This window comes from Hylobates moloch, unplaced genomic scaffold (assembly GCF_009828535.3).
Source record: "Hylobates moloch isolate HMO894 unplaced genomic scaffold, HMol_V3 SCAFFOLD_8, whole genome shotgun sequence".
NCBI classification, from domain to species: domain Eukaryota; kingdom Metazoa; phylum Chordata; class Mammalia; order Primates; family Hylobatidae; genus Hylobates; species Hylobates moloch.
This window is the reverse complement of record NW_026652283.1, coordinates 50,991,596-51,016,986: the sequence shown is the minus strand read 5'-3', so window position 1 is coordinate 51,016,986 and position 25,391 is coordinate 50,991,596. Positions and strand designations below refer to the sequence as shown.

General features: G+C 38.9%; 1 protein-coding gene and 1 long non-coding RNA gene across 8 annotated transcripts in view; one reads left to right on the top strand and one right to left on the bottom strand.

The window, feature by feature from the left end:
- Positions 1–25,391, top strand: part of FAF1 (Fas associated factor 1) — a 523,525-nt gene that overhangs the window by 475,887 nt on the left and 22,247 nt on the right. For all 4 annotated transcript variants that reach the window (XR_009214639.1, XR_009214638.1, XM_032160807.2 and 1 more), the window contains exon 18: positions 6,830–7,045. Coding sequence is in view for 2 of the 4 variants with exons in the window: in XM_032160807.2 (XP_032016698.1) it covers positions 6,830–7,045 (216 nt within the window). In the remaining 2 variants the exon portion in view is untranslated. The remainder of the gene's footprint in view (positions 1–6,829; positions 7,046–25,391) is intronic.
- The window catches only part of LOC131384111 (uncharacterized), a 48,173-nt gene continuing 33,634 nt past the window's right edge, over positions 10,853–25,391 (bottom strand). For 3 of the 4 annotated variants that reach the window (XR_009214641.1, XR_009214643.1, XR_009214642.1), the window contains 3 exons: positions 13,233–13,339; positions 11,891–12,042; positions 10,853–11,719 (listed from right to left, as the gene is read on the bottom strand). This is a non-coding gene — a long non-coding RNA (uncharacterized LOC131384111). Of the gene's footprint in view, positions 11,720–11,890; positions 12,043–13,232; positions 13,340–18,731; positions 19,041–25,391 lie in introns of all 4 variants that reach the window. The other variant, XR_009214640.1, reaches the window with a different exon arrangement.

Genomic DNA, 25,391 nt, shown 5'->3' with positions numbered 1-25,391 from the left:
AGCAGTCACACTCCTAGGTATGTATTTACACAAGTGAAATGAAAGTAACAGTAAACTGCTTTCACATAAAGCAGTTTACATTCATACAAAAATATGTATGAAAATGTTTTTGGCAGCTTTATTTGTAGTCATCTAAACCTGGAAACAGCTCAGGTGTCCCTCAACTGGAGAAGGGGTCATCAAACTGTATGTGTATCTATACAGTGGAATACTACTCAGCAATAAATAGGAACAAACTACTGATATATTCAACAACATGGATGAATCTCAAATATATTATGCTAAGTGAAGGAAGTCATTTATGTAACATTTATGGTTACATTTATATAACATTCTGGAAAAGACAAAACTAGGATCAGAATAAAGATTAGAGGTTAGGAGCTAGGGATGAAGAAATTTGAATGGGGAGAGAGGTAATAGAACTTTTCTTTATTGGTGATGGTACTTATGCAAATTATATGTATTTGTCAAAACTCACAGAACTGTACATTTAAAAGGATAGAGTTTACTGTATATAAATTATACCTTAATTTTAAAATAGGAAAATAATTATTAATTGTCCCTCCCAAAGACAAGTATGATCTAATCACCCATCTCCTTTGTTTCCACTGTAACTTTAACTCCTACCCCTCTCCCCTTGCTCATTCCGTTCCAGCCACATTGGCTGCCTTGCTATTCTTCAATCAAGCCAGGCACCTGGTCCTTGTTACTTACTGTGACTGCTGCCTATAATATACTTCTTTTAGATTTAAATATCCATGTGGAACCCTCTTTCCTTTAGACCTTTGCTTACTGAGGTTTACAGTATTTAAAATTTTACCCCTCCCCCCACCTTCTACCAGCATTCCCTGCACCCCCTCCATAGCACTCACCACTTTGTGAAAAATGATATAGTCTTGTATCACCTAAGGATGGGGAAATGTGTCATTGGCAATTCCGTTGATGTGCGAACATCCTAGACTTTACTTAAACAAACGTAGATAGTATAGCCTGCTACACACCTAGGCTATATGGTATAACCTGTTGCTCCTAGGCTACAAACCTGTACAGCATGTTACTGTATTGAATACTGCAGGCAACTGTAATACAGTGGTAAGTGTTTGTATATCTAAACATAGAAAAGGTACAATAAAAAGGATAAAAAGGTACAGTACAAAGGATAAAAAATGTTGCACCTGTATAGGGTACTTACCATGAATGGAGCTTGCAAGACTGAAGTTGCTCTGGTGACTCAGTGAGCAAGTGGTGAGTGAATATGAAGGCCTAGGACATTACACTACAGCGGACTTTATAATCACTGTACACTTAGGCTATACTAAGTTTACTTTTTTTCTTTTTTCAGCAATGAATAAACCTTAGCTTACTATAACTTTTTTACTTTATGTAAACTTAATTTTTTTAACTTTCTGATTATTTTGTAATAGCTTAAAACACACATTGTACAGCTGTCCAAAACTTTTCTTTCTTTATATCCTTATTCTATAAGTTTTTATCTATTAAAAATTTTTCCTTCTTTTTAAACTTTTTATTAAAAACTAAGATACATGCACATTAGGGTAGGCCTGCACAGGGTCTAGATCATCAATATCATTGTCTTCCATATTCACATCTTGTCTGCTGGAAAGTCTTTGGGGCAGTAACACACATGGAGCTGTCGTCTCTTATTATAACAATGCTTTCTTCTGGAATACCTTCTGAAGGACCTGCCTGGGGCTGTTTTATGGTTAACTTTTCTAAAAAATATGTAGAAGGAGTGTACTTTAAAATAACAAATAAAAGTATAGTGCACTAAATACTAGGCAATAGGAATTTTTCAGCTCCGTTATAATCTTATGAGACCTCCATGGTATACACAGTCCATCGTTGACTGAACAGTCATTATGTGGCACATACTGTCTTTTCCTATGTGTGTCTTTGTTGTCTTTATCCCTACCCTACTAGAATGTAGGCTCCATTTAGGCAGAATTTTTTATCTATTTTGTTCACTGCTATTTTGCCATCATTTAGAATAATGCCTGACTCAGAAGATGCTCAGTAAGAATGCATGGAATTAATGAATGTTAGCTTTAGCCTATTTAACACTGTGCCTCAGCCAGCTATAAACTGTTATTTGTACATACTCATAGAAGCCTAGAGGTTGTTGTGTGTGTGTATGTATTTATGTATACATCTGTGTGTATAAGTAAATTAAGGCAGTCTTTGATTCTTATTGTAAGAGACTGTTGTGTGTATTATTCTTTCTGTTTAAAAAATGTAACCGTGTAGCGACAGTCTTTTGTGGGTATCTATTTTCACTGCCTAATTTCACTTCAAAAAATAGACCCATTTCTCATCCCTCAGATATGCTTTAAATACTCACGTATTTTTAGTAGAAAAAAAAGTCCCAGATCAGTTCATATTTTAACTTATACCAGGTTTCCTTGTTTTATTACAAACCAAAAATAATGCAAATAAACTATATTTGTTGAGCAAATCAAACTAAAGTTTAACACTGGTGTTTACTATGACTTGTTTGAGTGTCGGTGTCCTTTATGTTGTTGTTTTACAACAGTGTTTGCTTACAGGAGGCTCTTGCTCTTAGCCAGTATGTTTGAAACTGAACTACTGATGTATTTTTGTTATTTTTTTGGCAGTAGAACTGTTGGGTATTCAAATCTCAAGGTTGCTGATTTACCTCGTATCTCTTCATTGTTTTCCACGTTGGTCCATTGGTGTGGGATGTATGAGGTCTGTTTTCTTTCTGGGGAAAAGCCCTGGAGACTGTATACATTGAGGAGCAGACATTGTCTGTACAATGAATGGAGTAACGAGCTACTGTTGTTTATTCTTCTGTAATATAATTGGTTGAATTCAGACAATAATGTAGCATCTGTTATACTATGCAGGGAAATGTCAAAACAGAAAGCAAGCAGACAGGTGGATTAAAGGGAGAAAAGGAGGGAAAACCAAGAAATATCACATTAAGTTCTGATTTAAAGTAGGTGAAAAGGAATAATCATAACAAAAATGATAACACTAACAACTGTCGTATGTTGATCACAGTATTACGTATCGCATGAGGATCAATGCTCAGCACTTGTCACTGAGTGCTGACCAAGTGTCAGCATTTGCTAAGTGGCGTCAGGGACAGGGCCAAGATGGCCGATTAGAAGCAGAGTCTCCCATCAAAAAGAACCATAATTAGCATGTGAATCCTGCACCAGCAACCAAGTATTCAGGTTCTCTCGTCAGAACTGACTAGGCAGCTGGCGTGATCCACAGAGAGGAAGGAAGAGCAGTGTGGTGTGGCGGCCCACCGAAAAACATTCTGCATCTTATGGAAGGATGCTGTGAGGAAGATGTTATTGGCTTTGTTCCTATGAGGAAACTGAAATTCATAAAGACTGTCATTTGCCTAATTCCCAGGATTTGAGTGCATGTCTGTCATACCCCAAAACCCATGTTTCTAACCATAACATTGCATTTAATTAAAACTTTTTAAACTGCACTGTCAGAATACTGACTTTAAGGGGAAGTAGTTCCCAGGAAAGGGTATGCTTCTGAGATACTTGATCAGGGTTCTAGTTTTACAGATATGTTGACTTTGAAACTTTATCAAGTTGTACACTTAAGATTTGTGCACTTTTTCATATGTATGTTATATTTTAATAAAAACTTTAAAACAATTACAAAATACATGATTTTGAACAGAAAGGATAAAGCTTTATACAATACAACACTGACTCAAATTTTGAAAAAAGTTTCAAATATATAAAATATGCCTGAAAAATTAAGGAAGAGTATCTGGGTGATGAAAAAGTTTTGGAAATAAATAGTAATGATGGTTGTACAGCATTGTGAATTTACTTAATGCCACTGAATTGTACACTTAACAATGGTTAAAATATTTTAAAAATTAGTGGATATAAACAATGATGGTGATGGCTATCTTGATGGTGAATCTATAGATTAGTTTTAATGTTTTACTTTTAATCTATTTTTGCAATGAATTTATATTACTTTTGTAATCAGGAAAAATGTTTTATAATCTCAAAGATATGGTTGTAAAGAACCACCATTGTGGCCAGGCGCGGTGGTTCACACCTGTAATCCCAGCACTTTGGGAGGCCTAGATGGATGGATCACTTGAGGTCAGGAGACCAGCCTGGCCAACATGGCGAAGCCCCATCTCTACTAAAAATACAAAAATTAGCCAGATGTGGTAGCAGCTACTCGGGAGGCTGAGGTGGGAGAATCGCTTGAACCTGGGAGATGGAGGTTGCAGAGAGCTGAGATTGCGCCATTACACTCCAGCCTGGGCGACAGAGTGAGACTCCATCTCAAAAAAAAAAAAAGAACCACCACTGTAACTGAGAAATAGATGATCCCACTAACAGTTTAGAAAATGTGTATAACTCTAATCCACAGAAGTTTATACTTACAAGCAACTCATGGTTTCCCTTTAAGGGACACATGTGGAAAATTAATCTGAACAGTTAATGCAAGGAGGAGTCATACCTCAGAGAAAGGAGATGTTTAATTCTTAGTTACTAAAAGTAGAGGCTATGAGATTCACATTCTTCTAGCATTTATTGAACACCTAGTATGTGCCTACAATTATACTAAGCACTTTTACATACATTATTTCAGTTAGCATGTTAGTTTATTCCTTCCCTTCCAAGAGCATATTGAGCATCTACTTTGTGCTATGCACCATATTTGGAATAAGAAGTAATACATGCTCCCATGCCATTATGGAGCTTGCAGGCTAGTAAGAAGGCCAGACATTAAATAAATAACTATGGTACTAAATAGTGAATGCTGCAATTGACATATCAACTAGCATTTAATTTTGATATACACAGATGTTCATTCATTGGGTTACTAATATATGATAATGTTACTAAAATAGTTTAATATTTGGAAATACTCAGCCGAAACTCATTGCTGTCGCAGAACACCAATATCAGGTAAACTGCCACTCATGCTATCAGAAAAAAGGGCAAGAGTGACTGAAAAAAAAGCAAAAATATATTTTTAACTATATTTCTTATGTCTCCATTTCTGGGCATCCATTTCCCCATATAAAAAATGAGAGTATTGGGCTGTTTGACAAATGCAGCCCCTTCCAGATCTGATATTCTGTGTAGATCTCTTCATTATAAGAAAAGCAACTATCACTGAAGCCTATTATGTGTCAGATGCCATACTGAAAATTTTATATATATATGATCTATATAATTCCCATCTCTGTAATCCCCTATAAGGTAGGTGGTTATTCAGTGCCTCCAGAAGGAAAGTAACCTCAGTCATAGGCTAGACTAGCTTTGTCTATACATTGCAGAAATTTTGAATGATTTAAAAAAAATACTTCAGTATTAGAACCAACCAAATTCACCTGCATGACACAAATTACCTAATTTCTTATCCATATTTGTATCTGAGCAAACTTTTTCTGTTGGTTTTTTAAACATTTTTTAACAGATAATTTGCATAGGTCAAAATAGAAAGGCATATGCAGAAAACACCAGCTGTCACCTCTTCCACCTTGTTTCCCCTACCCTCGGGGGTTACCATTTTTGCTTCTTTTTATTTGTGTAAGTTTATTACCTCCAAAGAACCAGCTTATTTATTAGCTGACTAGTTATATGTTTCTTTTTTTCCTAAATTATTTCTTTATACTTTTATTCTCAGCTTTCCTTCCACCTATTTTATTGTTTTTTTCACTAGCTTTTAAATTTTTTTATTACCAGACACTGATAATTGACTAGCTTTTAAAATCTAATTCTTAATTCACTTATTTTTATTCTTTAATTTATAATGGCATACGAATGTTAAGGCTGTGAATTTCCTCAGAGCACTGCTTTAGATGAATTTCATGGATTCTAACATGAAGTCTTTCTCAGGGTTCTAGACAAAAAAGGTTTTAGTGATTTTTATAGATTCCAATGTTGTTAGGGACCTCAGAGACAATCTCCTTCTAATGGAATGTCACAAATGTGAAACAATGTAATGCTAAAACCTGGATTCAAGCCCATGCTAGCCATGAGACCTTCCAACAGTTTGCTTCACGTGCTTAAGTCAAATGAAGTGTTTGGTCTATCTGTACGTCCAGAAATCAACCACTAATATTTGGCCAAATCCCATAGCGAGTTAGTGGCAAAGCCAGAACTAGGACTGTGGTCTCCTTCTGCCAATAAACCTGATATTTGAAGTTCTTTCCATTTTTTAAAACTTTTATTGTGGCAAAATATATATACAGTAACTTGCCATTCTTAAGTATACAATTCAATGGCACTGATTGTATTCACAGTGTTGTCCAACCACCACCACTATTTCCAAAATGTTTCATCACCCTGAACAGAATTTCCCCATTCCATTTTGACATAAACATAACAATCCAATATTCTACAAACTCTGCAGTTACTTCTGCTTGTATTTCTCAAATATAAATATATCTCTGTGTTTGTGTGTGTCTTTTCTGAATGCATCTAATAGCTTTAATTCATACCCTAGAAAGGTATCAATTGGGTAATTGATATGAATGTCTTTGATCACAAATATCTGAGCCCTTCAGTTAAAAAATGCCTTTTCTGTGTAGTTTCCTATATATTTAATAATGTGTGTCATCAAGGTGGAATTTATTTTAATTACTTGCCTATTGGGCTAGTACTAAGAAAATGAAAAATACATTATTCTATTGTTCAAGCATTTGGCTTGGCTAATAAATGGGGCAGTGACTTTTCAATGAATTTCTAGAAAGCAGCAGCTTTTTTTCTGGTCTCTTCCTCCCCACTCTCCATAGTCCAGTCCTTCCCACATTTTAACACCTGGTTTTTGCTCTCCCTAGGCCATCCGGCTGTCCTTAGAGCAAGCCCTGCCTCCTGAGCCAAAGGAAGAAAATGCTGAGCCTGTGAGCAAACTGCGGATCCGGACCCCCAGTGGCGAGTTCTTGGAGCGGCGTTTCCTGGCCAGCAACAAGCTCCAGATTGTCTTTGATTTTGTAGCTTCCAAAGGATTTCCATGGGATGAGTACAAGTTACTGAGCACCTTTCCTAGGAGAGATGTAAGTTCCCATACCTATCTCAGGAAGTATATCCAGGTGGGAGATGTGCCATCATTAAAGCTGAACAAAGTAGTTCAAGAAAAGTCCCATGGTGCAGGCAACTACAAGACAAACAGGAGTCCTTCTTTGTTCTGCACACCATTCTCTCCTTAGCTTTTGGAGAAAGTATGGCTTCCCAGGCCAGCAGATATGTACCCAGTAGCCTATGTAAGAAATTAGGTACTACATCTTCCTTCCTAGCTGTTTTCCCTACTCCAGCATTCCAGTCTTTGCCGAGGTCTCATCTGTATTCCTCAAATGAGATATATTCTGTAGACCTCAGAATATACCTGAGAATTGTATGTTTAACAGCTTAACAGTTAGATATCAGGGTCAACAAATACAGGTTCACTAAGAAGGAGTCATGCAAAACAAAGAGTGTTTTGTGATTTGATAGCCTTACTACCCTGGGAAGTTACAGAGGGTGGCCTGTATTCACTGTGTGCTTGCATTACAGCACAATATTTGATAGTCTCTCATAGTATTCTGGGGCAAAGTAGAGAGATATAGATGTGTTAGATTCATTGCTGATTAAATAGTTGCATCCAAAAAATGTTAACCACTATTTCCTTCTATGGAACCAAGAGGCTCTGTATTTAATCTTTTATTGCTTACCATATTTATTGGCAACCTAAATGAAGACTTTATCAGATTTATAGATTATGAAAAATAAGATTCAAGAAAATCTTAAAATACTGAAACTTACACAAAATGAAGCTGCAGAAATTTCACAGAAATGTGTAGAAATAGATTCCTTTAGTAGAGGTTATGGTTGAATTAAGCTGAATACACGTTAATAACGCGTTGTGGCTGCCAACAAAAAAGCTAGCTCCTGTTTTAGAGGTGTAATCCCAACCAGAGGTTTAACTTAATGGTCCTGTTTAACTCTGCACTAAGATAAACTACCCCCTGGGTGATGGGTACACCAAAATCTCACAAATCACCACTAAAGAACTTACTCGTGTAACCAAATACCTGTTCCCCAAAAACCCATGGAAATAAAAAATTTTAAAAAAAAACTACCCCTGAAATAGTCTTTAGGCTTCATGCTGAAAAACGAAGCCCAAAGAAATAGGAGCATGTCTGGAGCAGGGCTGGTAGGAAGGTGAGGGAGCTGGAAATCATGTCATTTAAGGAACGTTACTTCTAAAGAAGGAAGGACTATGAGAGATGTGATTGTTGTCTTCAGCTACTTGAAGGCATGCCTTGTAAAAGAGGGATCTGATTTTTTGAGGCTCCAGGGGCAGAACTGGGACCAATGAGTTGGAAGTTACACGGGACAAATTTGGCATAGTGTAACAAAGCATTTTCTAAGAAAGGAATATCTTATGTCATGAAGTGTTAATTTTCCTATCATTGGAGATTACCAAGTACTACTCTTTTCAGCAATAACAGATACATATGGAGAGGGATTCATCCCTGGTATTCCTGCTTTATATGGGATGGGACTTGGACTTGCTTAGCTCTAAAATATACAGTAAATCTTCTGTGATTCCATTATGATCTAGGTATAGTAACCTAGCATACCAAAACCAAGAGTTTCATTAAGGCACGTCTAAGTTCCTCACATTGGCTGTCAGGTTTGCAGGATAGAGACAGAAACTAGTAATATCCCCTCTGGGTGGAATGAGGATCTTGCCACTTATTTCTAAGCCCAGGAGACTGTAGTGGATCCCAGGTGCTGACTATTGTTCCTTTTCTCACTGGCCCTGCCTACTGCTCCAAGGTCATCCCCTTTATTTGTATATAAGGCACACAAACATGCACAAGGGAACACATGCCTGCATATGTTCTTACCACACAGCCAAGTATGAAAACTACCTTAACTTCTGTCACTGAAGTTGAACTCTCAGTGTGTGAACATTTAACAAAGAACCGTTATCAAAGGGTTCAAGATCAGCCTGGTTCTCATACTTTATGTTCTGTGATGAAAATCTCACCTCAGAGAACTTAAAAAACTTAGGAGCGGCTGGGCGCGGTGGCTCACGCTTGTAATCCCAGCACTTTGGGAGGCCGAGGCGGGCGGATCACGAGGTCAGGAGATCGAGACCACGGTGAAACCCCGTCTCTACTAAAAATACAAAAAATTAGCCGGGCGTGGTGGTGCGCGCCTGTAGTCCCAGCTACTCGGAGAGGCTGAGGCAGGAGAATGGCGTGAACCCGGGAGGCGGAGCTTGCAGTGAGCCGAGATTGCGCCACTGCACTCCAGCCTGGGTGAGACAGCGAGACTCCGTCTCAAAAACAAAACAAAACAAAACAAAACAAAACTTAGGAGCTAAGTTTGCCCTTCCCAACCCTTAGTTTTAAGTCACTCCCTTTCTGAATGGGTCTCATCTTTAAAAGTGGAAGTACTGAAAGAAATAGAGTCTAAGGACTTTGCATTTTAAAATTAAACTTTACTTTCTTTCGAATTAATTTTTAAAGCTTATTACTGACAGGGATGGGGTGAAAATATCTTAAAAGGAGCTAGGCTTTTTGGTCATTATTAAGAACCTCTTTCCACAGGGTAAAACTCTGGACTGTGGAAAGTTGCTGTTGAAAGGAAACTGGGGAAATGTGATGTGAAATGTAGAGTGTTCTTGGGCCTGCTACTATCTCCCTGTGGTTGCCAGCATAGTGCTTCATATATAAGCATCAGTAACTGTTGTTGAATGTTAATAACCTCAGGCTCCCCTAATCTCTGGTTCCAGAATGAACAGAGAGGCTGGTCCAAATGAGAACAGATGCTCTAGGCCCACCCAGATTCGAGACCTAAACTAAGAAAGCCCACCCAGGACTCTTTAGGCCTCCTAGAGCCAGGGGTGGGGTGAGAGTTAAAGGCCCTTCATTCTTCTCTGGATTCTCTTTCAAGTCAAATGACTAGTGTTTTTGCAAGGCTATTCTGTAACAGCCATCTGTGTCTGTAAGGATTAGGATCTAATTTGTAAAAGTCATCTTAAATTACAGCCAAACTAAAGACTGTTAAAAAGCACATCTTAAGGCCTTGCCTCTTTAATAACAAATAATATAAGCCTTAACTCTAGGAGTCTTAATTGTGTCTTCAGCCTTTTCTCCACAAAGCAGAGACTGGTTTCTCAGCAGAGGACCTGATAAGTGTTCTTCTGTACCTCCCATGCCTGCTACCCGCCCCCAACCAAAACAATACTTCATGTTAATATTTCCCAGCTGTCTAACCATTTACTAAATGTCTGCTGAGCATACTTCCTTGAACTGAGCACTGTAGGACAACCAAAATAGCCGCAGACATAGACCTTCCCCAGAAAAGCTGATTCAAGTTGTGGAAGCATTGAGTTACTTGGTTTTGGGCGGTGTGTGTGTGTGTGTGTGTATGTTTTCCCCAATTTTGCTAATAACAGTTACCAAGAGAAGGAATAGTATTGATTTCCAGAGCTCTGCCTCCTGGACATGTTAGAGCCGTGTGAACAGCAGTAGCCCATTTGCCTTACTTGGGCATTGCCTTGGAAATGAGGTAGTTGAGTCCTAAAAGCTGAGTAAGGATGCTCACCCCACTCCTCCTCCTGTAGGCCAACTCCTGTCTCTGAGTTAGAGTAAGGGATTGCTGCCAGCTCCCCCAGCTCCCCTCCAGACCTACGGTAGCCCAAACATAGGCCCTTCCCAGAAAAGCTGATTATCACTCATGCCACTTGGTAAGAGGTCAGTATCCCCCAGCCTTCCTCTTCTGTGCCACTTCCTTATCTTCCCTTTTCTCTCCTCCTTCCTTTTCTACCCCTTCCCTTTTTTCCAATCCTATTTTACCTGTTTTATCTTCTCCCCCATCTTTCCATTCTTCCCTTCTCCTTATTTCTTTATCCCACAACTCTTCTTTCTGCCTACTCTTTTTCCATTTTTTGCCTACCCATATCCACATCCCTCAGAGGAGCTCTATCTACAATTGGAAAGTGAGACCTTTCAATTTATAAAATGAGTGGAAATCCTAGGAAAGGAGGATGAGGAATGGCAGATGAACTCTAAGAGTCCACTGATAGCCCATATGTATTGCCAATGATATAATGACACAGCCCCTGTTCTACCTAGGGAACATGCCTTTTTCTAGATCTATAGATGTGAATCCCCAAACAGACAGACATGCATTCAGGAATAAACTGTTTTCTTATATTTTATGTCTAAAACAAAGTAATGAGGGAATTTATATTTTGCCCCAGCTTTCTAGGTTTTTATCTCTATAACTATAACTCTTAATTTTTGTTTCTCCCTCTAAGACTTAAAGGAATAGGAGAATGAGTATAATCAAGCTCCAGCATGGTTTTCCTAGAGTAGACCTTCAGTAAAAGTTTGTTTAAATGTACTGGGGGAAAAGCCTTTCAAATTTGGGGTATACAAATTCTTTCCTCTGTCACCCATCCACTTTTATTATGCTAAGCACCAAGCTAAACACTGCAAACACAGTGAAGAAAAACAATGGCATCGATCTCACCCTTGTAGAATTTACAGTCTGAATCCAGAAGCTACAGCTGGGTGAAGTTTGACTTGACTTCATTGATAACACATGGATACTATTTGCCACCATAAGGAGATAGAAGCAGTTTAATTCGCATTTAATTCATATATTTGTTCTCTCATTATAGCAAAACATTTGCTGGGCAACCGCTCTTGTTTCAGCCTTCATACCAGGTGCTGGTGATACAGAAATTTTTAAAAAATTGTTACTGACCTTGAAGAGTTCACAGTATAGTAAAAACACACATCCAAAACAAATTGCATTGCAAATTATACCCACAGTTAGAAGGATAAGTAATTTCAGCCAGCAGTGATAACGGAAAGTATTATAAAGGAAGTTAATTTTACCTGAGCCTTGCACAGAGAGATGTTCAGTGAGTGGAAGCAGAATAGCAAAGTCAGAAGTAAATGGTTCAGTGGTAGTTAGTCTTGCATGTGAATCCCACTCCATCATACTGAACATTGGACAACTTGACCCTGCTGAACTTTTATTTCTGCATCTTTGAAAGAGAAATGATAATGTCTGACAGGGTCGTGGTAAGAATTATATTAAGTGAATATAAATTACTATATTCATAGCACATAAAACAGTATCTGCTGTAATAATCCTAAATAGAGAGAGGCAGAAGAGGTGGGAAGGGCTTACAGTTAAAGAAAATGTGGCAGCAGTGAATTCTTTCTCTAGAACAGTGATGGATATCAAATTTGAGTTACAAATATCTAGCTGTAACCCAGGCTTAAGAATATATCATTGAAATCTTAATATCTGATATTTGCAAAGGATCTCAGAGATATGAAGGCCAATGCTGCCACTTTACTGGTGGGAGAATCAAAGCAGGTAAAATTAAGCACTTAAGTCACTTGAACAATTATAAAAGCAGAGCTGATACTGACATCCAAGTTTTCTTACGACCATTGCTTTTTTGAGATTATTGAGTCCATTTAAAAAACTGTTAATAAATTATAGAGTTCCATTTTAAAATTAGAGTCATAGAACTAGAAAAATCAACATTAGAGACCACCTAGTAAATGCAATAAATTGCAGCTGCAAGCACCAATATTTAAAAATATTTTGTACTTCAAAAACCTTCCTATGGTAATACCTCTAATATTGCAGTGGGATTGATTTTCAATTTATATTAGACTAAGTTTTATTTTTTAAAAAAACAAGAGCCAGAAGGGAAAACTTTAATGCCATTGAATGACTGTATCTTAAAAGCTTTGTTCTCAAAATAAACCAAGATGAAGCATCTAATTGGTGAAATATATGTTAAAGGTACTACTGCTGAGCTTGTTCCATTCCCCTCAGGTATTTTATATCACTGTATCTGGTTATTTGACATTTTTCAGTATCCCTAAATAATCAAGATTCAGATAAAAAGAACTATGATTGTGTAATAGAACACAACTAGTATCTAGATGGTCGCAACGTTAATTTTGCCTCTAAACTTCTCTCAAATCTGTTCTTTTCTTCTCTTTCCCTCTATACCACTGCCCAAGTCGTCATAGCCCAAATTAAACCTATGGCTTCCTAATTCATCTCCCTGCCTCCAGTTTTGCCTCCCCACATCTGTGCTCCCCACTGTCTCTTGAGTGATTTTTTTAAACGGTTTTGATTATCTCTGTCTGTCTCCTGCTTAAAAGCCTCCAGTGGTTCTAATGGCCTGTGGAAAAAGTCCAAACTCCTTACCTTGGCATACAAAATCTTCAAAATTTCACACCATCTCCTTTTCTCACTTCTTCTGATTACCTCCTCAGCACATGCATCTCATCATTAAACCACAATAAACTGCTTGACTGAAAGAAACAAGAGACCTCACTAAGGTACAAAATACATTTACAGAATTATCCCACTCCTCTTCTGTCAGCTTTGGGAGATACCAAGACAGGTGTGGTGTTAATGTCATTCAGCAGATGGGGAACATGAGGTCTTGAGGTAAAATTACTTTCTTGAGAGTGTACATTCAATTAATTAATGACCACTGAGGACTGCAGTCCAGGCCTCTTGATTAGCTTATTTTCAAAAGTTATGTTGTAAAGAAAAATGGTCCTGGATTATTTGACAGGACACCTTAATTTTTAAGTAGAAGTCATTTGGTAAAAACCATTTACATAATATTTACTACATTCAAAAAATAGTAAATGGCAAAAGATTTAAAAGAATAATACAGCTGCTGCTTAAATAGGCCTATATATGAAACTCTAATCTGACACAACAGCAACCTAATTAGAGGGAAAAATACTAGCAAGGGCAGTTTATATTTCTTCAGGTTATTCATTTTGTTTAAGAAATTTATTTTCTAAATTCTAAGTTTTAAATTTTTTAAATTTTAATTGTTGGCCAGGCGCAGTGGCTCACGCCTGTAATCCCAACACTTTGGAAGGCTGAGGCAGGCAGATCACTTGAGGTCAGGAGTTCAAGACCAGCCTGGCCAACATGATGAAACCCTGCCTCTACTAAAAAAATACAAAAATTAGGCCAGGTGCGGTGGCTCACACCTGTAATCCCAGCACTTTGGGAGGCCAAGGTGGGTGGATCATGAGGTCAGGAGTTCAACACCAGCCTGGCCAAGATGGTGAAATCCCGTCTCTACTAAAAATACAAAAAATTAGCCAGGTGCAGTGGCAGGCGCCTGTAATCCCAGCTACTTGGGAGGCTGAGGCAGGAGAATCACTTGAACTCGGAGGGCAGAGGTTGCAGTGAGCTGAGATCGCACCACTGTACTCCAGCCTGGGTGACAGAGTGAGACTCCATCTCAAAAAAAAAAAAAAAATACAAAAATTAGCCAGATGTAATGGTGTGCACCTGTAATCCCATCTACTTGGGAGGCTGAGGCACGAGAATTGCTTGAACCTGGGAGGCGGAGGTTGCAGTGAGCCAAGATCATACCACTGGACTCCAGCCTGGGAGACAGAGCAAGACTGTCTCAAAAAAATAAATAAATACAAATAAAATTTTAATTGTCATATAATAATTTTATATTGTTATGGGGTACAATGTGATGCAGTTTTGTTGTTGTTGTTGTTGTTTGAGACAGAGTCTCACTCTGTCATACAGGCTGGAGTACAGTGACGCAATTACAGCTCACTGCAGCCCCAGCCTCCTGTGCTCAAGTGATCCTCCCACCTCACCCTCCTGAGTAGCTGGGACCACAGGTGCATGACACCACACCCAACTAATTTTTGTGTTTTTTATAGAAATGGGATTTTGCCATGTTGCCCAGACTAGTCTCGAGCTCCTGGGCTCAGATGATCTGCCTACTTTGGCTATCCAAAGTGCTAGGATTACAGGCGTGAGCCACTATGCCTGGTGCAGTGTGATATTTTGATATATGTATTCATTGTAGAAAGAGTAAATCAAGCTAATTAGCATATCTGTCACCTCACCTGCTTTTTTTGAAAGGTGAGAACGTTTAAAATACTCAATCCCTGCTTTGGAATAGGGAAACTGAGGCACAAAAGAGGTTAGGTAACTTGCCCAGTGTCATAGTAAATATCAGAACTAGATATAAACCTTAGGTATATGACTGCAGAGCCTGTGTTCTTAATCCTTATGCCATCATGCTTCCTGAGCCAAATAAGAAATAAATCAGTCAGGTGGATTATCATCTAGAAAAATACTTTCAAGGCTGGGCATGGTGGCTCATGTCTGTAATCCCAGCACTTTGGGATGCTGAGGAGGGCAGATCATCAGGTCAGGAGATCGAGACCATCCTGGCTAACATGGTGAAACCCATCTCTACTAAAAATACAAAAAATTAGCCAGGCATGGTGGCACGCACCTGTGGTCCCAGCTACTTGGGAGGCTGAGGCAAGAGAATCACTTGAACCCAGGAGGCAGAGGTTGCAGTGAGCCGAGATTGCGCCACTGCACTCCAGCCTGGTGACAGAGTGAGACCCTGTCTCAAAAAGAAAAAAAAGAAAAATACTTTCAATGTGTAAATGAAGTTCGGTGTTACATATTTGGAAAGATTTCATCATCTCTGATTTATTCATCTCACCTTATAATTCCTATTTCTGGGTCACTGCCAGATGCTGGTAAAATATACACTTAGTTGTATTTCACACCCTGTTTATCCAATACAGTTTTATTTTGCCAGCCACTCTGCTTAGTGCCAAGGAATAAGTCATGGTCCCACATTTAGGAATATTTCAGCCTCTCATACAAACAGTCCTCATACTGCAGTTCATGCAGTGGGTCCAAAGAATAGTCAAGCAAAAGGGGCAATAGATCCCTGCTTGCGTGGGTAACCAAGAGAGATTGTGTAAAAGAGATAGCAGTTGAACAAAACTGAGATGGATAGGATTTTTTGGTAGGTTGCTAAGAGGAGAACATTCTCCAGCAGCTAGGACAGCTTGAGGAAAAAGGTCTAATGTTGAAAAGCACAAAGCCATGGCTATATGGTAGAGTGTAGACCAGACTGGCTGAAACCAGAGGGCTTTGTCTAATAAAATCCTGGGAAAAGGCTGAAGGAGGTTTGGGGACAGGATATATAAAACTGGAATACTAGGCAAAGGAGCTTGGCTTTATTCCACATAAAATTTGTTGAGTAACAGAATGATGTAGTCATCCATTATTCTCATCACAGTAAGAATAACTACCCATACATTATTCCGTAATTTACAGATTTACATTACCTGGCACATAGCAGGTGCTCAATAAATGTCAGTCCTTTGATCTCTTTCTATTGGCATTATCTAAGCGCTCTCATCCAGTCTTGTGGCAATAAATGTGATATACAGAGTTACAACTCACAAATATATATATCCAGTCTAAATTCTCTCCTCAACTCCAAACATGTCTACATACAACTATCTACTTAGTATCTCCACTTTGCATCCAGTAGGCGTCTCACATGAAACATAGTCAAAACTGAATTCCTGATTCCTACTCTCCCCCAAAACCTGCTTCTCCCATAGTCTTCCTTATCTGATTAAATGGCAGCTTCATTCTTTTTGTTCAGGCAAGAAACCTTCGAGTCATCCTCCTCTTTCTGTCCTTTCTCCAACTCATAAGCAAAATCTGTTGGTTTTACTTTCAAAGTATACCCAGAATCTGCTTCTCACTACCTCTACAACTGAACCGTAGCCAAAGGCACTTTAATCTCTTATTCAGATTATTATAATGATATCCTACTGGCCTCTGCCTCCATCTGTGATCCCCTTCAATCTTGTTTTCAAAAAAGACAGTGATTTTTTTTTAATAAGGCAAATCATGTCACTTCTCTTTTCAAACCCTGTAATAGCTCCCCATCAGTTCAGAATGAAAGGCCTTTCTCGATGTAACTTCCTGGCATTTCTCTGACCCCTCTCCCACTCAGTCATTTCCATTTACCTTGGCATCTTTGCTATTTGTACAACACCATGAAACATGTTCCTACTTCAGGGCCTTGCATTTGCACTTTCTTCTGCTGAAATAGTCTTCCTCTAGATAGTGCTCATGCCCTCACTTCCTTCAGATAGCTGCTCAAATACTGCCTTTGTATTGAGGCCTTTGCTGACCAACCCATATAAAATAATAGTCTTCCTTCCCTGCCCTCTCTGCCCTACCTTCCCCACCCTGCCAGACTGACAACCCCTATTCCTCTTATCCTGCTCTCTTTTTCTCCACTGAACTGTTCACTATCTGACATAATAAGTATATAGTTGTTTATTGTCTCCCTGCTACTAGAATAAAAGTTCTTAGAGGGCAAGAACTTTATTTGTTAACTAATACATTCCTGGCACCTAGGACAGTACCTGAAACCTAACTGATGTGCAGTAAATACCTGTTGAATGAATGAATGAATGATGCAAATGAACAAACAGCCTGTGAAAAAATAATAATGCTGTCTTCTATTTACTGAGTTCCCCTTATATGTTCCCATTATATGTTAAAGTGCTAGGCACTTTACAGGTATTATGTAATTGAATTCTTACAACAACCCTATGAGATCGGAGTATCCTTACTTTACAGTTAAGAAATCAAAAGCTCAAAGAAGCAGATTTCAAACTCATGTCCAAAACCTTTTATACCAGGCAGATATTATCTCCATTTTATAGCTTCAAAACTGAAACTGTAAATTAAGTGTTTTAACCAAGATCACATAGCCAAGCAGTGGCAGACCTGGCACTTAAATGTGACGGTAGTGATTCTTTCTGTTATATCTCACTGTTAACCTGGAAAGATGAATTAACATGGAATAAAGACTGAAGCCAGAAGAATAATTAAGGGTGTTGTAGTCTTTAAAATGAGATGATAGAAATACCACCAGGCAGGGGAAGATTGGAGAGATGGTTGGATGTAAAGGTTACCAGTGCCCAGACTAAGTATTTGGTAAATGGCCCATAGATTCTCCTGTCCTCTGTATACTTGGAGTCAGACAGATCTTTGTTCTAATGCTGGCACTTCCACCTGTTAGCTGAGGTACTCTGAGTACATCATTTCTCTTTTCTGTATTTCAGCTACTTCATCTTTCAAGTGAGGATAATGTCATGTGTCCTCACAGATAAATTGTGATGATAAGATCAAAAGTGATAATGAAAATACTTGGTAACTGGCAGAGGGCCATGCCATTTGAGTTGGTAATGGCTAAACCTCTTTAATCCATGTCCCAAAATTCACTACTTTTGACCTGTCTCTGGCCTTTTAAAAAATAAGTTTTTAGACACATTCTTCATTCTTAATATGACAGTGACTTGCACTTTGCCAGTTGCATTATAACAGACTCTTCCTTGGAAGAAAGTCCACTGTTTATTGCAGTCTCCTTAGTAAAATGCAGTAAAAATGTGTTCTGAGTCTTGGCAATGACAGGAAGACAGCATGATGATATAACACAAAGAACCAACAATTAGGGGGGCCTTGGGCAAGTCACATAACCACACTAAACTGGTTCTTTCACCTGTAAAAGGCAGATAATAATAACCTCCTTTGTGCTGGATATAAGAATTAAGTGAAGGCCAGGTACAGCCTCTCAACTCTTTGAGAGGCCAGGGCAGGAGGATCACTTGGGCCCAGGAGTTCAAGACCAGCCTGGGCAACATAGAGAGACACCCACATCTCTATAAAAAATAAAAATTTAAAAATAAAGAATTAAGTGAGGTAATGTGAGGACACAGACATGGCACATGGTGCATTCAAGATGTGAGGCTTTAAGATGTGTAGACCTTGTGCTGGGAAAGAATAGCACAGCTCACCAACTAGACCTACCTCTGGGTGTATAGGATGACACCACACCATCTCACTTTCACTCCTACTTTCCTCTAAGGAAGCATATTCTGTCTTTTCTCCACATTACTTTTTTCCACAAAGCAAAATCCTCTCAGCAAGGGTTACATGGAAATGTGACCAAACATCCGAGAAGTTTTGAGTGACTTTTGTTGGTAGAATTTTCTGCCTAGTTCTAAGAACAGTTGGGCCTGAGCCTTCCAAGAGGTGGTGGATCTCCGATGTGAAGGTTTTCTTTGAAATTTTTATGGCTGATTTCAGGACCTCTTCAGTTTTTACAGCCTTTTCCAGCTTTCAGTCAGACAGAGGAATTAACAATTATTAATTTCTGTTCCATACCAGACCTTGTGCAGACATTTCAGAAAGTATTCTCTCATTTAATTTTCATTCAACCCTAAAGCATAGATAGTCCTATTTTACAGGTTAGACAACTGGGGCTAAGAGACGTTAAGTGCTATTTCCAGCACCACACACATAGTAACTGAGATAATTGGGATTCTAACCTCAAAGTCTATGTTCTTTACCCTAAACAGAAAACATTTTCATATAATGTGTTGGGGGTCCCCAAGACTATCTCTAAGTTCAGTGATTTCCTAGGAAGACTCATAGGACTTAGCATATAATCACACTTGTGGTTATGAGTTGTTACAGCAAAAGGATACAAAGCAAAATTATCGAAGAAAAAAGGTACATGGGCAAAGTCCAGGGGAAACCAGGCACAACCTTCCAAGGGTCCTGTCTCAATGGAATCATACAGGACATGCTTAATTACCTCCAGCAGTGATTTGAGACAACACATGTGAAATGTTGCCAACCAAGGAAGCTTATAGGGACTCTGCCCAGGGCTTTTATTGGGGGCTGACCACATAGGTACACTCTGCCAGACATATACCAAAATGCCAGACTCCCAGAAGGAAAGCAAGTGTTCATCATAAACTATATTGTTTGCACAAACAGTTTAGGCATAATGAGCTACTCTTACCAGTTCTGGGAATAATGGTAACCCTTCTCAAACCCAAGTTTCTAGTTGCCAACCTTGTAAGCAGGCCTTTCAAACACTAGCAGTCCTGCTGTGTTAACTTTTCTCTGAACATGTGACTTTGTTTTTTAAGATATTCTTGTCTCAAATTCACTTCTGGAGTTGACTGCTAGGTATGTAAGGGGCCCTCTGTAAACAGAGAAACTTCCCGCCTTCTCTTCAAACATAACTTAGTCCCGTAGCAAAGGGTATAAAAGTAGTCTCAGAAGAATCCTAACAAGCACCAATCAACCTGTATTTTCAAAGGAGATTTTCCAGACATCATGAGGGAAGCACAATCCCTAGAGATAGCCATCACCTGGCGTGTAGAGTATCAGCGTGTTCAATGCAAATTTGCCCCAAATTCTATAATGGTCTGCTCCGAACCCCTACGGTTGTCCTTGAGCCTGCAGCCACTTTCCCTCACTGCCTAGGGAGAATACTTTCTTCAAATTGGCTACTTTAAAAAGGGGAGGAGTTGTTAATATTTATTTTTCTTGCTTGTTACTATAAACAAATACAGATCAACACTGTAAGGATCAACACTGCCTCTCCCCAGTCACATTTCATAGGCATTGTAGACTGAATCAAGAAAACACACAGGTTGTGGAGTCAAATGGATCAACTCTTCACTGAGTGATCTTAGGTTACTTAATTTCTTGGTAAAATGGAAGTAGCAATACCTGCTTCAGAAGCATGTAGTGAGCATTTAAAAATCGATATAAAATGTTTCATTCATATATATGTGATTTCCTAGGAAGATTCATAGGACTCAGCATATAATTATGCTCAGGGCTATGAGTTCCTAGAGCAAAAGGATACAAAGCAAAATCAGCAAAGAGAAAAGGTACATGGGCAAAGTCCAGGAGAAACCAGGCACAACCTCCCAAGGTTTTATGTATATATGTGTGTGTGTGTGTGTATATATATAATATTGATATATTATATATTGATATTAATATATAATATAATATATAAAATATATATAACGTGTATAATATATAATATATATAAAATTAACACAGGGTAAGAATCTAATAGTGTAGCTGGTGTGATGGTAATGGTGATTATTTTTCTTCCCAACCCCATTCCCTCCTTCCTATCTCTTTTTTTTTTCTTTTTTTTTTCTGTGTTTTGGTTTCAAGAAGACAACGAATCTTTGTCCAGTATTAACTGTTTGGAAACTACCAGTTTTCAAGTAAAGATATCAAACAATGTGCCTTACATGCCTAATAACAAAAGATTGAGAGTGATGTTCAATTAGAAATATCTAGAGTTTAACATTTGTCTTCTGTTTTACCAAACCAGCAGATTTCTTTCATAATTGGAAATATTCCTGAGTTACTTTATGGTGTTTTTCCTAGTGTGAGAGACAGGTGTATTTCCTCATAGAGATTTTTTACCTCATTTATGTCAGGGCCCTCTGGGAGTTGCTCTGTATAAGTTCATTTAGGGCAGCAGCTATACTGTCTTATTTGCCTTTGTACCCCCAGTTTCTGGCACAGGACTTACACAAGTCTAGCACAGAGTAGGGGCTCGCTGAGTTGTGGGTAGGTAGATGGATAGATAGATGAAGAATGACAGGTATACACTTTGAAGGGTGTGATGATAATTACAACACAGTCTTGTCTATAAGGGCCAACCACGTCTGGCAGGGCAGATAACGACAGGAGAAGATCATCCTGACAGACTTGTGGCACATACTGTCAAGCTAGATACAACATGAAAAATACACAGATTTGGCTGAATAAAAAGTCCTCTATCAGTGGTGCAGACTGTAATAATACACCTGAGGTTAAGAAATTAGAATATTATTCTATAGGCTGTGGGGAGCTATTGGTTTTAGAACTGGGAAATACAATTGATTCCCATTATTCACAGTAGTTATATTGTATAATGTTGCCACAAACACTGAATTAGTGGATACTCAACCACTGTTCCTAGGGGAAATACAGGGTTAAGTTCTTGTGAGCCTCTTGTCACATTTTCATCAACCACTCAATGCATAACTTTGTTATGTATGTTATGTGTGTTTCTGTTTAGGGGCACTTTACTTAGGCCAGGTGCTGTGGCTCACGCCAGTGAGCAGTTTGGGAGGCCAAGACAGAAGGATGGCTTGAGCCCAGGAATTTGAGACCAGCCTGAGCAACATAGTGAGACCCTTTCTCTACACACACACACACACACACACACACACACACAAATACTTAGCTGGGCATAGTGGTGCATCCTGTAGTTCCAGATACTTGAGAGTGAGGTGGGAGGATCACTTGAGTCTGGGAGGTTGAGGCTACAGTAAGCTATGATCGCACTGCTACACTCCAGCTTGGGCTAGAGAGCCAGGCCCTGCCTCAAAAAAAAAAAAAAAAAAAGTGTGTATACACACACACACACATATACACATACACACATATATGTATAGACACATTAATATATACTGTTGGTTCATTAACATTGAATTCATAGCTAATAGTCCTAAAACTCGTGCCTGAGTGAAACTTATCTAACACACATATTTTCTCCACAAGGCACATCACAGCCCTCCTTCACTTAGGAACACTAGACAGCACTTCAGCACTATGATTGGGAACCATTTTAAACAGGAAAATCACTAACAAAAAGCACACAAATGTGAAAAACATGACACTAAATATACTGCAAAAAAAGACATTTTGAAAACAGAAAGAAAGGAATGGGCATTTGCCAAGCAGGAGAAATGTGAACAAAATCATAGAATTATAAATCAGTATGATATGTTTGGGGAATTGCATACAGTTTTCTGTGATTGGAATTTAGGCTATGAAGTCAGGTATAAAGGGAAATAAAATAAGAGATGAAAAAATATGGAAGAGTTTTCTACGTATTAATCCAACCGATATTTTTGAGCACCTGTTATGCACAAGACGTTTGGTATATGGTAGTGAATAATTCTATGAAGAACTATACATGGAAAAATGAGTATATTCTATGCATAGTACTCCACAGAATTCTTTACTACTATACGTCCACTAATTGAGGACAGAATTCTTGCCCTCATAAAACCATTTATAATGCTAGTTTGTTGGTAGGGATTAGGCCCTATGTTAAAAATGAAAGATTGAACTTAGAGCTGCCAAGTGGCTTATACAAACTGACCTAGCTAAGTTGCAGAGCAGTGGCTTCACCTAGGTCTTTTGATTCTACATTTCTGCCTTTTCCCCACTTCTCAACACTGTTGATTATTCTGATTAGGAAGGATTAAAGTAGTGAAAGCCTGGGAAAGGGAGACCAGATATGACTATTGCACTAGAAAATTAAACAGGCTGTGGGAGACAGTACTAGATGGCAACAATTTGGGATGAAGAGAAGGCAGCAGAATCAGGAAGAAGGAAGGATCAGTGGGATTTAATAATTGGCTATGTCAAGGTTGAGGGAGGATAGGAAGAAGGAGTTTTCAGAGGTGACTTAGAGGTCCCGAGCCTGAACAACTAAAAAGATGGTATAGTACCATAGGCAAAAATCAAGGAAGATAAATGGAGAGGCAGGTTCACTTTGGGATTTGTTGAGTCTGAGGGGCCAGGAGAAAGTCTAGGTGGTACTTTCTAGCAGAGAATAGAGATTTAAACTGTGAGGATGGCTCAACACCAGAAAATGCCCCTGGCAGTGACTGGAGCAGATTTGAAGATAAGCCATAGAGAGACTTTATTGGGTAGTAGTTAAAAAACTGAGTTCTGGGCCGGGTGTGGTGGCTCATACCTGTAATCCCAGCACTTTAGAAGGCCAAAGTGGGAGGATTACTTGAGCTCAAGAGTTTGAGACCAGCCTCAGCAATGTAGCAATACATCGTCTCTACTAAAAATAAAAAAAAAATTAGCCAGGTGTGGTGGCACTTGCCTGTAGTCCCACCTACTCAGGAGGCCGAAGCAGGAGGAACACTTGAGCCTGGAAGGTGGAGGCTGTAGTCAGCCATGATAGTGCCATTGCACTCTAGCCTGGGTGACAGAACAAGACTCTGTCTCAAAAAAAAAAAAAAAAAACGGCGGGGCAGGGGAGACTGAGTTCTGGAGTCCCAGACTAAATCTCATCTTTACCATTTCCTAGGTGTTTGATCTTGTGTAAATTACTTAGCCTCTAGGTAGCTCAGTTTCCTCGCTGTAGGATAAGGATAATGATAGTACGAAATTCATAGAGCTGTTGTAAAAATGAAATGAAGTGATATGCGTAAAGCACTAGCATAGTAAATGCTCAGCATTTCTAAGCCATTATGATGAAATTGATGGCAAAAAGAGGAAAGAGTTGCTAAACCACAGACATATTGAGGGAACCAGTGGCATTTTATGAGAAAACCCATCATTGTATGCTTCTGACCAGATCAAAGAAGTGCACAAAGGAATTTTTTTAAATGTGTTTGAGGTTATTACAGCCATTTCAGATGAGCTGACTAGAATTCAGAGCCTTAAAAAATTTGCCCTTACCGCTTTCTAACTTATTTACAAAGGACTTGGAATGGTGGGAAGCGATGACAATGAATATAGCTATTTCTTTTTGTGCCTATTGTATGCCAGGTATTAGTTCCCTGAAAGATAGATATTGTCTCCATTTTACAAATAAGAACACTGAAGCTCAAAGAGTTTAAATTTCTCAGTATTGTCCAGTAAGTGTCAATATCAGTATTTGATTCTCAAAACCCAGGTCCTTTCCCATACTATGCCGAACATAAAATGGAGTGACTATTACTGTTTATGTATATTGATATACTTAAACCTTTTCAAAATTATTATTATTATTTTGAGACAGACTTTCACCCTTGTTGCCCAGGCTGGGGTGCAATGGCTCAATCTCAGCTCACTGCAACCTCTGCCTCCCAGGTTCAAGCAATTCTCCTGCCTCAGTCTCCCAAGTAGCTGAGATTACAGGCATGCACCACCATGCCTGGCTAATTTTGTATTTTTAGTAGGGACGGGGTTTCTCCATGTTGGTCAAGCTGGCCTTGAACTCCCGACCTCAGGTGATCCACCCGCCTCAGCTTCCCAAGGTGCTGGGATTAAAGGTGTGAACCACCGCGCCCGATCGATAACCTTTTCAAAATTATTTACCCTTCCCCAAATAAACTTTTACTTTTTTTTTTTTGAGACAGGGTCTCACCCTGTCACCCAGGCTGGAGTACAGTGGTGTGATCACAGCAGGCTCAACCTCCCCAGTAGCTGGGACTACAAGTGCACACCACCATGCCTGGATAATTTTTGTATTTTTTTTTTTTTTTTTTGCAGAGATGGGGTTTCACTGAATTGCCCAGGCTGGTCTCAAACTCCTGACCTCAAGCAATCTGCCTGCCTCAGACTCCCAAAGTGCTGGGATTACAGGCATGAGCCACCACACCTGACCAAGAAATCAAATAAGCTTTTGAAGGCTGTACATACAATCTAATCTGATTCTATCCAGCCATAAATTAAAAATTGTTAGTTCTGTGCTCTGTATTCTAGTTGCTTTCGCAGACATGCTTTGCTCACTTAAAGTCTGTATAACAACCCCATTGTAAACACAAACAACTGCAAATGTGTATGTGCGCAGATTAACCTTTTGTAGACACTCCTTATAATTTTCAAAGCCAGTACTGGAGTTCTAGAGTGCGTCATTAGCGCATG